General features: G+C 46.6%; 1 protein-coding gene across 16 annotated transcripts in view; it reads left to right on the top strand.

Annotated features, from left to right (window-relative positions):
- Positions 1-14,173, top strand: part of GGT1 (gamma-glutamyltransferase 1) — a 655,664-nt gene that overhangs the window by 479,943 nt on the left and 161,548 nt on the right. For 2 of the 16 annotated variants that reach the window (XM_085636054.1, XM_085636052.1), the window contains exon 2: positions 11,091-11,275. The exons of the other annotated variants lie outside the window; for them this stretch is intronic. In XM_085636054.1, the coding sequence (XP_085492180.1) occupies positions 11,274-11,275 (2 nt within the window). In that variant the 5' untranslated portion in view covers positions 11,091-11,273. The remainder of the gene's footprint in view (positions 1-11,090; positions 11,276-14,173) is intronic. 16 annotated transcript variants of the gene reach the window in all.

The raw sequence follows: 14,173 nt of genomic DNA, 5'->3' as shown, positions 1-14,173 counted from the left end.
AATCAAATTCAACTAGTGAGCCTGCAGCACTGGTAGTGCCATCCACGACTATGGAAATGCTCTGTATTTAGGAGCTCCTAGGGCTACCACGAAGAAACTGCAAGTCATCCAGAACTGTGCAGCATGGATGCTTTTTATGAGTCCCTACCGCCACTCCGCAAGGCCTGCTCTGAAAACCCTGCACTGGCTCCCGGTTGTGGAAAGAATAAAATTCAAGTCTCTATGTATTGCCCACAAATCTTTCTAGAAGAAAGGCCACCCCATCCACCAAGCCTTCGTCTCCCCTTACCACCCTAATAGACTCCTACGTTCATCCAGTCGCTACCTAGCTGCGGTCCCTAAAATCAACAGGATGAGAAGTGGTGGTCGTTCCTTCCGCTTTACCTCCACCAAGCTCTGGAACACGCTCCCACTCCACCTACGATCGGAACCAAATCTCCTTCACTTCTGAAAACTTGCTTTTTTCAAAACCCCTGCTATTAAGCTGTCATGACCTGCCTCACACTCGGCTAGCACTGGGACGCCTTTGGGTAGCCATGCGCTCTACAAATATCCATAACATAAAACCATGTCCTCTGAACATGTCTCGGTCCTCCCATTGCAGTGTCTGTGAGGGTAGTTTTAAAATGCCATGTCACCCTGGCAAATGTACTTGCCAGGCCCAAACCTTCCCTTTTCTTACATGTAAGGCACCTCTAAAGTAGACCTAAGGTAGCCCCATGGCAGGGTCAAGTATGTGGAAGATAGGTCATTTGCTGGTGTGCTTTGCATGTCCTGATAGTGAAATATTGCCAATTTCATTTTTCACTTTTGTAAGGACTATCTTTCCCATAGGTTATCATTGGCGCTACCTTGTAACATCTTACAAGTGTAAATTTCAATTGGGAAATAATAGAGATTTGGAGTTTGGGTTCTCTGAAAAATACATCTTTTAGTGAAGGTGGTTTTTAAATTGTGTATTTGAAAATGCGACTTTTAGATAATGGGCATTTTCTTGCTTTACCATCCTGTACCTCTGCCTGCCTGTGGAATGAACGTCTGGTTTACTTTAGACTGACAGCTGGGTTGTTTATGCATTCACTCTAGACAGTCACACAAAGGGAGTTTAGGTTGTCTCTGAATATCTGGTATATTCCCGAATTTGACCCATGTAGCGAAGCAGCCTATTTCTTACATTTTGCATGCACGACAATGTTGGATTAGTTTCTCTGGAACTACTTTGTTTACACTTCCAGCTTCACACAGCATGATCACGATGCCTTGAACATCATGCACTAGGCCTCTCTACAAAAGTCGTCCTATCTTCATCCGCGAGGTGACAGGGCTATCTACATATCCATAACATCACTACTCTAACACGCACATCGCGAAGGCTGATTTTATTATAAATAATAGGCATCCCGATGGATTGGTAGAGGAGGCACTTCTACTGACATCGAAGGTCCATGGATGCTGAGAATCAACCACGCACCACTCTGACATTCAATGAGGGGTGTCCAACTCGAGACCAAGACGGGGTCCTGCACTCTATTCGATCAGGTAATGGGGTCGGAACGTCCCTTGGGGGCATTATTGGCTCTACAACCATACACACTCTAGGTGCACCCAGAGTAGAGTCCGCATCATAGGAGTACGTTCGGTTACCATATTTTGCATAGATGCCTGCATATATTCATTGTTTCAGAACCATGGTAGAAATGTATCTACTGTTCACTCTTTTGGTTCTTGTAATCTCCTATATTTGCTTCTGTCTCCTAATCATTGCAGCACACGTATTTTATACAAGAATAACGTTGGTTCAATAAACATATTGAAAACGTCCTACTGTGTATTCTGTATACTTCTCTGAGAAAAAGTAAACACGAGTGACTGAGCAAAAGATTATGGACTGTTTCCACAATGCCTCAGTGATCAGGGTTGTCATGTTCAGTGGTTGCCAGAAACTATTCTCTCCCTGGTAGGTTGGGTGGGGGAGCTTAAGATGGGACTGTGAGCTAGCTGGTCTATAGTCCAACATATCCTGCGGGGTAACCGGAACCAGTCTAGACACCAAGCCCTTAGTTTATGTTGTCCAAACAATGCGCAGATCCTACGGAATAGTAGGAACTACACAACATATCCTGATAGCTTATCACCAAAATGATGGGCCTTCCTGAGCTTAAGGGGTGGGAGGAGTTGTCCCATACACCTAAATAGACTCCTGGAGTGTGTCGGGAGCCAAGATCAGGCAGGATAAGAACTTGTGCACTACAAAGACAATCCTTTGAAGAATGCCTACTTCAAAGGCCAAAAGGCATATAAGTATTGGACCTAAAACGCCTAGACATTTAGAACCCTTTGGGATTGAGGACTCTGCCAAGAAGAGGAGCGGAAGAGCTGTCAGAAGGAGAACTGCCCCTTTGCTGTGTGTTGCTTTGCTGGGTTGGCCTGCAGTTGCTGCTTTTGCCTGTAAGCAGTGAAAGGACCGGACTTTGCTTTCTGAAATCCTGCTTTCTAAGTTCCTCCAAAGGCTTGTGTGTACTTGCCTCCTGTTGGAAGTCTCATGGTCATCAAAGACAGTCCTTGGACTCTATTGCTGGGAGTCCTGAACTTGCCAAGTGGTGTAAATTCCAGTTCTGGGCCATTGGAGGTGTTTGCTGAGCTGTAACTTCAAGAAAAGCATTCCTGACAAGTCAACGACGCCGTTGCCTGCACCGGTGCCATGGTTACCACTCACTGGGTGAGCACAGCACCGACCTCGATGACACTGCAGCCCTGGTTTCACCGACGACGACACTTCTTGTGGACATCTACGCCACTGCCAGAACCACGACCGTGGGCACCGTCTCGTCCCACCAACTTCTACTGCACCACAACATTGGTCTCACCGCCACCGCCTAAGGTGTGTCATCAACTCCACTGCTTGCACTGCAGCTGTGGGCACCACCTGACCACACTGACCTCAACAACACTGCAGACTTGGGCTGCCGACTGCAGTCATCGACTCGGACGCCAGCACTCTGCACCGATGCCACGCCACTGCCTGCACCAAAGCCATGAACACCGCATTGTGAAGTGCACGACGCGCCACCTGTGATGACCCCACATCCCTGGCACGGCTGAACGTCAGCGCTCCTGGCTTTGATCTCATGGAGTTCGATCTGCACCGGGTGTGACTTCAAGGACTCCCCGACGTCTGAACCGACACCCGTGAGGGGCAGAATGCCTACAAATGACACAATCCACTTTCTGTGCACACGTTTGTTTCCTGGAATTGTTCTGACTGCATACACTGGTCCCCTGCAGGTGCCAAGGCTTGTTTGGTGCAGCATGAGTCTTTTTTACATCTTGCTTGCGTTGTGCTGTGAGACATATTGTTTACATTACAATTCAGTGGGCTTACAACCTGTCCACAGAATAGCATTAGTTCTTTTTGTTGTCATTGTCATTTGCAATCTTTTGATAGCTTAGCTTTCATAGGTTTCCCTTCTTTTCTTGTGTTGGCTCCTCCCTGAAGCATGCAGGAAGTACATGTGCTCTTCCCCCCTCTTTGTTCTTCCTCATCTTTTGCACTGTACGTACAATATGCTTTCCTACTTTTAACACAGGCATAGAGCTTTTCATTAATGTCGCTTTCATACTATCTGCCTTCTCTTTTGATGCTTTAGTTACTTACACCCACAACTGTACTACTCTAACCCACTCTACTTTATGCTACTTAACTCCACTCCGCTCTACACCACTCCACTCAATGCCACGCTACTCCATGCCACTTTACACTTTACGCGGCTCTACTCTGACACTCCAACCTACTGTACGCACACTCCACACCACTCTACGACACACCACTCTACTCTACGTCATTCTATGCCACTCTACTCAACTCTACTCCACTTAACCTTACTCTTCGCTACTCTACTCCACACAACTCTATGCCACACCACTCCACTCCACACAATGCCACTCTAAGGCACTCTATGCCACTCCACTCTACACCACTCTACTCTCCGACAGTCTACTCCATCTATGACAATCTCCTCCTTTCTAATCCAGTCTACTCTATGACTCCATTCCATTCCACACAGTGCCACACTAGGTCTCATCACTTTACGTCACTCTACTCTGTCACCTTATGCCACACCACTCTTTGCCACTCCACTCTATACCATTCTACTCTACGCCAATCTACTCCACCCCCACTCGATTCTACACCACTCTATGCCAATCAGCTCTACGCCACTCTACACTTCACCACCCAAAGCTACTCTATTCCAATCTATGCCACCCTCCACCAATCCACCCTACTCTATGCCTCTCTACTGTATGCCCATCCACGCCCACTCCCTCCACACAGTGCCACTCTAGGCCTCTCTACTCTATGCCTCTCAACGGAATTCTATGCCACTCTACTCTATGCCACTCTGCTCTACGCCACGCTACTCCATGTCACACCACTCTACTCAATGCCACTACCCTCTACTCTGTGCTACTGTACGTCACTCACTATATGCCATTCAATGCCACTTTACGCCATTCTAATTTACTCCCTTTAACGCCACTGTACTCCACACAGTGCCACTATACTTTATGCCACTCTACACAATGCCAGTCTACACCACTTCTCTCTGCTGTAGCATACTCTACAGCATTCCACTCCACACCCCTCTACTCTACGCCACTACAAGCCACTCTACACCGTTCCACTCTGCCACCCCACTAAATGCCACTCTATTCTATGCCACTCTATGCCACTTCACTCTACACAACTCCACTTTACGCCATTCCTCTCTATGCCCCCCTACCCCACCCCACACAATGCAATTCTATGCCACTCTACTCTGTGCCACTCCAGTTTATACTGCTCTACACCACTCGACTCTATCGTGTATACGTTTTCCACACCACTCCACTCTACTCCACTCTACACAATGTCACTATATGGCACTCTATGCCACTCCACTCTAATCCACACCACTCCACTCTACGCCACTTCATTCTATACTTCTCCACCCTATGCCACGCTACTGTGCAGCACTCCACTTTGTGACACTCTACTCAACACCACTCTGCTCCACTCCTCCTCACAATATGCTACTCTACACCACTCTACTCTATACCACTCTACTCTATCCCAGTGGACTCTATACCACTCACGCCACTCTATGCAAGTCGACTCCACTCTGACAGTATACTCCACTCTACTCCTTTCTAATGCACTCCACTTCTCTCTACTCTACACCACTCTACTCCATGCCACTCCACCCCATTCCACATAATGCCACCCTATGGCACTATGTGTCAATCCACTTCATGCCACTCTATTCTATGCCACCTTATGCCACTCATCTCTATGCCACTTTACTCAACGCATTCCACTCTATGACACTCCCCTCAACCCCACTCTATTCTGCACCAGCCTACTCTACGCCACTGTATTCAGCCCCACCCTATTCTACAGCAGTCTACTCTACGCCACTCTACTCAGCCCCACTCTGCTTTATTCCAAGCTATGCCACTCTACACCAATCCACTATACCCTACGCCACTCAATTGTATGCCACTCCACGCAATGCCACTCTACTCTACACTATTCTATGCCATTCCAAATTCTCACTCTACTCTACGCCACTTCTTTATGCAACGCCACTCTACTCTTCACCACTCTATTCTATGTCAATCCTCTCTATGCCAGTATTTGCCACTCTATACTACAGCATTCTACTCTTTGCCACTGTACATAACTACACTCCACTACTCTCCACTGTACTCCACTCTACACCACTCCACTCTAAGCAACTCTACTGCATACAATGCGACCCTACAACACTCTATGCAACCCTACTCTACGTCACTGTAATCTGCGCCACTTACTAAGTCAGGCTGCACCATTCCACTCCACTGCATGCCACAACACTCTACGCCACTCCACTGTGTGCCATTCCACTCCATGCCACTCTACTCTACACTACACTTCTCCAAGCTATTCTACACCATTCCAGTCTGCGCCTCTCTACCCCACTCTGCCACCCCACTCCATGCCACTCTATTATATGCCACTCTACTCCACTCCATTGTACGCCGGGCCACTTTACGCCATTCCATTCTACGTCACTCTACACCACACAATGCCGTTCTACCCACTCTACGCTGTGTCACTCTACTCTGTGCCGCTCTACTCTACGCCACTCCAATTTTCTCTACACCACTCTATTCAACACAACTCCATGCCGCTCTACTCTATGCCACTCCACTCTACATCACTCTATTCAATGCCACTAGTCTATGCCATTCTGCCAATCCACTCCACACAGTGCCACTCTATGGCACCTTACGCCACTCTGCTCTACTCTATGCCCCTTTATGCCACTCTACTCTAAACCGTTGTACTCTCTGCCACTCTACTCTATGCCATTGTATTGTGCGCCACTGTATTGTACACCACTCCACTCTAACCCACTCTACCTTACACCACTGTACCCTAAGCCACTCCATGCTACGCCACCCATGCACTCTACACCAGTCTATGCCACTCAACTTCACACTACTCCACTCTCCTATACACCACTGTACTCTGCTCCACACCATTAACTTTTAGCCATGCTCAACAGCAGCCACGCTGCTGTACAACATGTCTAAAAGACATTGGCAAAGCGAAAAGCTCTCACATATACGAGACCTATTGGCTTGAACAATGCTTGTCCTAAAGGGCAGATCTTTGCAGTTTGCTTTCTACCCTTGAAAGATGATACTACCATTAAATTGCCTTTAATTTGGAGGCCGTCTCACTTATTATATGAAGGTGCCTTGAAAGACCGAATATGCCGGGTCGGGTGGACAGCGGAAGCTAGTGGACAGCCCCCCACCAGCGTTTTTAGAGAGAGGCGGGTGCAGTGTTAGAACGTGTACTCGTCATGTCCTGTGGTGGGACAGGCGCAATGTGGCGACGCCTGGTGCTTTAAACAACCAAGCCGCTGCACCCCACCACCCCGCCCCGCCCGCACCGCACCCTTCCCCCCCCCCCCCTCCCTCCTCCCACCCCCGCCAAGGATGGGGGCTCACAGAGAGCTCTTAACTGTTCTCAGAAAGAACTGCACCCTCTCGCCCCACTCTGATCCGTGTGTCAAGGCCGAGATAAGCACTTCTGTGCTTTCTCTCCGGTTACAACAGTATGTGAAGAAATCAAAAGCGTTACATATTCTCAACTGAAAGAAGAACACGTTGTTGTAGCAAATGAGTTCCAAAGCAATTTACACAGAACATGTCCCACCTGGCACTCATTATATCGGCCTTGGTATGATGAAAGGCCAACAAATCGGAACATGTGCCTGCGGGCCACTCAAATCTGTGGTATGAGTGCTTATCACGATGAGTTTAATTCATGTATGATTTTAACTCGAAAGCATAAATAAGAGACCTACTGGGAAAAACCAGCATGTCTAATGTGTAAACATACTCCACCCACATGAACCTTCCTCTGCACTTGTGCAGATTCCCAGGTAGATCTGCTCTAGATAAATCCAAAAATGTGTATTTATCTATTTGACTTCACTAAATGCTCATTAGCATTTTCCATTCCCATTAAAGGGATGTCTGTCACATGGTTGTGACATCACTTCCCACAGCATCACTTCCTGTGACACTATAACATGTTGTACGCTAATTAGGCCTCTCCCCTTATATTCTTAGGTCTTGCGGGTGTTTATGAGCCGAGGCGCTGCTGTTGCCAATTTGTGCGTGAATGTGTTTGACAGAAGCCATAAGGCCTGGGCACTGGTACGGGGTAAAGTGCCAGCCGTGGAGCAGGAAACCTGGGTCTTTATCCGAGCGAATGCCTCACTTGGCCACATCCCTTTATTTGCTAACCTTGGGAGTGTCTACATGACACTAACTCTTTGTATATGTTTGTATAGGCAAGCATTGGCAAAGCAAACCATTTCGACATATTGGATTTTCTAATGTTGTGCAGCATCAACTAAAAGAAATGTTTTTCACTGATGCTATAGCATCAGCCAAAAAAAATATGAAAAAGTGTGCATGGCGTGACAGTCCAGCTGATGGTGCACATATGGCACGAAGCACCAACTATTTTAATTTTAATTTATTTACCTCTTCCAAGATGGCAATGCCACTTGTAGTGTTAAATTAAAATATATGTATATGCATGAAAGCTAAACATGGAGCAGCGTGGCAGCAAATCGCAGCTGGCAGGCGAGGAAGATATGTCGATCTTAGGTAGGGTTGCAATCCAGGCAGATAGGCCCAAGCCTCCGTGACATGAAGTGTAGGATTCTGGATGCTTGGTACTTATATTAGTGAAACAAGCGAATGGAATAAGGTCCTGGGGAAACAGTGAAGAAGGGAACAGAAAGGAAGAAACACCTGGATATATAATGTTATGAGTCCTGTTCTCCACCGTAATAAAAATGCATTATACACATATTAAATAGGTTATAGAGGTATGAGCAAACTAAACAGTGCACATCCCCTATGTTAGAATGGTTAAGACACTGGATTCCTGCATGCTTAGTTACCCAGTGTCTAGGTCCCAGGCAGCTGTAGACTCCATGCTATCTTTCAAAAGGAAAGGAGGTAGGTAGAAGCAGTGATTCATTCGAATTCCGAAGACAAAAATCTAATAATCAGGACGGGGCGGGTGGGCGAGAATGAATCACATGTGTCAATGGACTAGAGTCTCAGGGGGATTGTTTCGGAGACCCTCAACCACGCTTCCACAGTTTGCGGTGTATATTTTATCTCTGCTCGTGTGGCTTGGTGGATAGTGTCATCATTGGGTCAGTTGTCTGAGTGTTCTGTTCTCCAAGTGACTCCATTGGCCTCCACCAGAAGGGAGACTGTCTGGGTTTTGACAGTTGTGAGGAGCTCAAAATGATCTCCTATCCGGTGCCAGTAACTTTATTGAACACAATCAACCAGGAAAGGGATAAGATTAAAAGAAAGAAAACTGTGTTTAGTGGATAAGTATCTGATCGACAACACCTAGTAGTGAGGTCGACATGTTTCAGCCATGCAAGGTGGCCCTAAAGGTCTACTGCCCTTCATCAGGAATGATGGAATGGAGGGCCACCAAATTCTAGACACTCCACATGTAGTGTGGGTAAGTAAAATCCCTCACCCGTCTTCATCAATGAGTCTATTTTGTAACCCCGGGTGGAGCTGGTGTAGTGCCTCTACGCGGAGTTCCATGGAGTTGGAAAAAAACTCCGCTTTACTCCCTCCCGCCTCCCTAATTAATTATGCTTTTTAAAAAAAATCACTTACCTGCTGTGGCTGCCTCCTCCCCGCCATGGCCGCTCTCCTTCCTCGTCCTTGCCGTCATTGTAATTTGGAAACCCCTACGTTGTACATGCGCACACGCAAGACGTACAACGTAGGGGTTTCCAATGGACAAGGACGACGAGGAAGGAGAGCAGCCATGGCGAGGAGGAGGTAGCCACAGCCGGTTAGTGCCTTTTTAAAAATTATAATTAATTAGGGAGGGGACGGCTAACTCTGCTCCGCCACAGAGTCGGAGTTTTGCCTAAACCTGCATATGCAACAAAGCGCAGATTAGGCAAAACTCCGTAAACTCCGCTGGCGGAGTGGAGTTGCCTGTCCGGGCTTACTATTTTGCTCCTGACTGCATGGTGTTATAGGAACAGACTTTGGCCCATAACTGATAAAGGGGTTGTTATTACCCCAAGGGAAAATAAGAGGGCACTGGCAGGTAAATGAAGGCCTTAATAGGAGCCGCCGCTGCAAGAACGTACTGCTGGTCTCTCTCGTGCCGAAACATGTTGACTTGACTGGTTATTTATCCACTGAACATCATTTTCTTTCTTTTAATCTTATCCCTTTCCTGGTTGATTGTGTTTAATAAAGTTTCTGGACCAGGATAGGAGATAAGCCAGGTCTGTTGGCTTAGTGGACTAATGCATCCACTGCAGGGGCCTGTGTTTGACCTCATGGTCACAGGTTCAAATCCCGGCGGGTCCACTCGGCCTTTCATCCATTTGAGGTCGATAAAATGAGTACCATTGAGTTGGTTAACAATAAACATCTGTTGTTCAGCGCCTTGAGACCCATGGGTGAGAAGTGCGCTTTACAAATACAAGTGTTATGTTATAATAACACTGTCCACCAAGCCACATGAGCGTACACCGCAAGCTGTTAAAGTGTGGTTGAGGGTCTCCGAAACAATCTCCCTGAGACTTTAGTCCATTGACACATGTGAGTCCTTCCCCCCTCTCCTAGTTATTAGACTCCATGTTATCTTCACATTGGGCGATTGACCCTTGGTTCTCATGTGCATCTGCAACTCTTAGAGTGTGAGGCATGACCTCTTCTTGTGTGAATCCTGACAAAAGGCAGCAACATTGTGCATGTGTAGGGGATAATTGGGGGTAGATGCAACACATGAGGCCGAGAGCAAGAAAACACATGCGCTCTTCTCGAGTGCTGGAAGCAAACTAAAATAGTAGTTCAGTGAATGTAAACAATGGAAGGACACACATCTTCCCATCAACAGGATGGTAAAAAAGCTATGCTCCAGAGGAGAAGCAAATGTAAGAAGACGCAGGAAAGCCTTCGAATAAGAAGCAAGAAACCAAGGCTGATAAGAAAGCCCTCCTATGACAATCAGTGTGTTGGCTTAAAGCCCACTGCAGTTTAAGGTCTCGCTGAGCCAGGGCGCATGCGCTGCTCGGAGAGCATTTAGTATATGGGTTTTGAAAGTGCTGCCCACATGATTTTGCAGGCCTAAAGCTTGAGTGCATGAGAACGTGCACAGCTGCCATCTGGGTTTTTAGGTCGTGCCTAGAGCAGCGCATGCGCTGCTTGCTCGACGTTAGGAAGGGGCTCCACCTCTCCAATCATTGCTGCGCCCGCATCCCTCGCGCGCTTAGCACGTCATCGCGATCACTTTCGTTTTCACCGCGATGACGTGCTAAGCACGCGAGGGATGCGCGCGCAGCAATGTCCCTTGTAAAGTACCGTCCTTTACTTTTTTAATTTAAGAAACTTTTTGCCCCTGCTCCGCGTCACTAATCAATACTTGTACTCATCCGCGTCACTAATCAATACTTGTACTCAGTGCTTGTTTTTTTCCCCTACAGAGCGAGGCGCGCGCTTGTGTAACAATGTGCTCGTTCTCCTCCGTGTTGCACCATCTGGCGGCCAGGGTCAAAGAGGCATGTGCTCCTCTCCCGCTGTTCTCTGCAGATGCCCACTCAGCCATAACCATAAAACATATTTTTGCAGCTTGTACAATGGTCGTCATTTTCGATTAGAGTCCCTTAATGTAAGTTGTTCCAGATTGCCCTCTACTGTTTTAATATTTTCTGTTACAGCTGGTATTGTATGGACTTATTTGATAATTTACGTTTTATACTTTACTTTTCTCATTGCTTGTATAATGGTTTACATTTTTTGCTTAGCTGCAGTATATTTTCTTGTGATATCCCCCCCTAAAAAAGTACCCTTTTTGTATTGCCCATATTTCAGTTCATACTTCTTGTTTCATTGGCGCCTCTCTGCATGCATCATTATGCGACCAAATTACCAGTCAATCTTATAGTCTTAGATGGAGTCAGCAGGAACAGTTAACTGATTAATATTAAGCTAATCTCTTTTAAAATACGTCTTTGTTAAAATGCATTGCCATTGCCTCATTTACACTTGGAAAAGGTACCTCGTCACCAGTTGAGTATAGTATGTTAAGTGTTTTCAAGGTCACTACACATTGAATGGTCTGCTATCTGTAAGGCATTAGCTTTCACAAAGAGTAGGAAAAAATCTCTGACAGAAAATATCAGACACAATCTTTTCAGGGTAGCCATGGATTTCTCCATCTAGCACCAGAAAGGGCAAGAGTCGCTCCCTCCAGTTCTTAGCTGGAAGGTATTCACTTTATTTTACTGCTAATGTTGTTTTGGTAAAGGATAAATGAACTTCTTGGCCACTGCCAATCCTAAAGCCTAAACCTATGTTTTTCGGCTCTCCGGGATCACTCCTCTCAAACAAAACAGGTATTTGATTTCTCCCCCATTTCTGTGATGATACAGCATTGGCATAGCCAATAGGTCTCACCTTTGGGACCTTATAAGTGTTTCTGTATCCAGCACAATATCCTCGGTGCAATAAATTTAACTGTTGCATGGCTAAACACTTATTTGATCCCAAAGGCGAGACCTATTGGCTATGCCAATGCTTGTTTGATTTAGTCCTCAATAGGTCTTTTCAACAACAGACAGCTAAATGCTGCTCATAAGCGAGAGCTGATTTTCAGTTCAATGTTCGCAGGCTGTGGAGCATGTCTACTCTACAGATGCACAGGCTTAATTCAAGAAAAGTAGCTTTCTGTGAGTTTCTAGAGATGGTGGAAGTGCTCTGGGAATGATCGACAGGTGAAGAGTATTTTACCTTCTCTCTTCTCCATCCACCCACCCAGGCTTGATTTAACTTCACCCTGTGGTGTCAGACTTTACCCTTTGCAAGTCACGCCCCCATGCAGGGAGGCTATGAGAAGGAATGCATCGTCCATTCCTTTTAAGCAAGATCATTTAAACAACATTCATCAATTTCTGCAGCATGGATTGTCTTTTCATGTGCGATGCGCAGGCATCCTCATGAAAATGTATTCTATAGAAAATGTATGCACAGATCACACTGAAATCTGTAGGGGATAAGAGAAGCTTAGTCACTTTTGCATTCTCCTCGAAAAGGCAAGTGGGTCTGGGGCAGAGTCAGTTACTTGCGGTCACCCCATATGAGTCTGTCGCGTGCCAGGAATAAGTGTGCAAGGGCGTTCCACCAACAACAGGACAATTGAGAAGCAAAATGTGGGAACTACTCTCTTTCACTATTGCATCCTAGGGGCTCGTGGAATCCATCTAGGTTTGTGGTTAAATCTATTAGTCCAAAAGAAAAGCGAATCGCCATGAAGTTTGGCAGTGTAAGTATGCTTACACGTAAATGGGATGGGCAGTGTTTAATTTGAGCCGGTGCTTGCTGGATCGACCACCCCTGGCATGAAGCTAGTCCAACATCGTCCAACTTTTAATGATTTTTTTGTTTGATATAAATCTGCCCAGTTGTGTTTTTTTAAATATTCATATATTCACAAATGAATAGAATAGCATATATCTGGCAGTTGAGCTGTGAACTTAATCTGGTATGTGACTGGCTGAGACATTTGTTGCCCAATCGGGCATTTTGCGGTTGAGGGCGCTCTTAGCTGTGAATAAGGTATTTGAGGGCAGTGTGGTCACAAAGTGAGCACGCCCCAACCTCGGGGGACGAGGACACAACCTAAAGGGGTGTAAGTGCAATATTAGCTTGAGAGGTGCTTGAACCAGCTGGGCTACCTCCCGAACCAGCTGAGAAGAGCTCACCATTTTAGGTCTGACGTCATTACATGGTTCACAAACTCGCCCTCGGGGTCATCGAGACCATTGTCTAAAGACATTCCTGGAGCCATGTGAGGACATCCGAGGTGCCAGAGCGCATCAGGTTAAAATGCCTTGTTTCCATGTTAAGAACATTGGTTCATTTGAAAAAAAAAAAAAGAAATAGCGACGGGGCTCTTGTCAGGAGGCAGTTTCCACCAGCCCATTTCTCCTGTTAGCGCGGCCTAAAACAGAACCAACTACGATCCATGAAAGTGGAAAGAGGATGTGGCATAATGACCAGAGCTGCCGACTTCGGAGCTGGTGAGCCAGGTTCGAGTCTCGGCGACGGTTCAATTCAATATCCTGTGATTCTGGGCAAATTACTTTATTGTCAGTTGCCTGCCATGAATGAATGGAAAGCGCAGGTGTTTGGTGAAGTACAGGTGCGCAGGTGTTGATGGTTAGTACCGGTGAACCTGCTCAAATTAAGCACTGGTTTAAGAAGCATGGTTTGCAGTTTGGCACACAAACCGAGTTCTCAAGGTCCTTTGTACCGAGAGTGGCATTAAAACACTTACTAGGTCCTGAGGAGGGTAAATAAAATACATATTTATAGGGCCAGGAGGACTGGGCACACTTTTCATAAAGGAAATCCCTTCCCCCCCGGAGTGAACTTACCTTGATTTCACAGAACCAGCCGTCTTCCCTCTCGCCATACCGATCACCACCGACAGACCATCACGGACTCTGGGGTTACGAGTACGGTCTGTACAGTACAGCATAAAGGCCAGAGGACCCATCTCCCCCCC

Source organism: Triturus cristatus, chromosome 11 (assembly GCF_964204655.1).
Source record: "Triturus cristatus chromosome 11, aTriCri1.1, whole genome shotgun sequence".
NCBI classification, from domain to species: Eukaryota; Metazoa; Chordata; class Amphibia; order Caudata; family Salamandridae; genus Triturus; species Triturus cristatus.
This window is presented reverse-complemented; position numbering and strand designations above follow the sequence as displayed.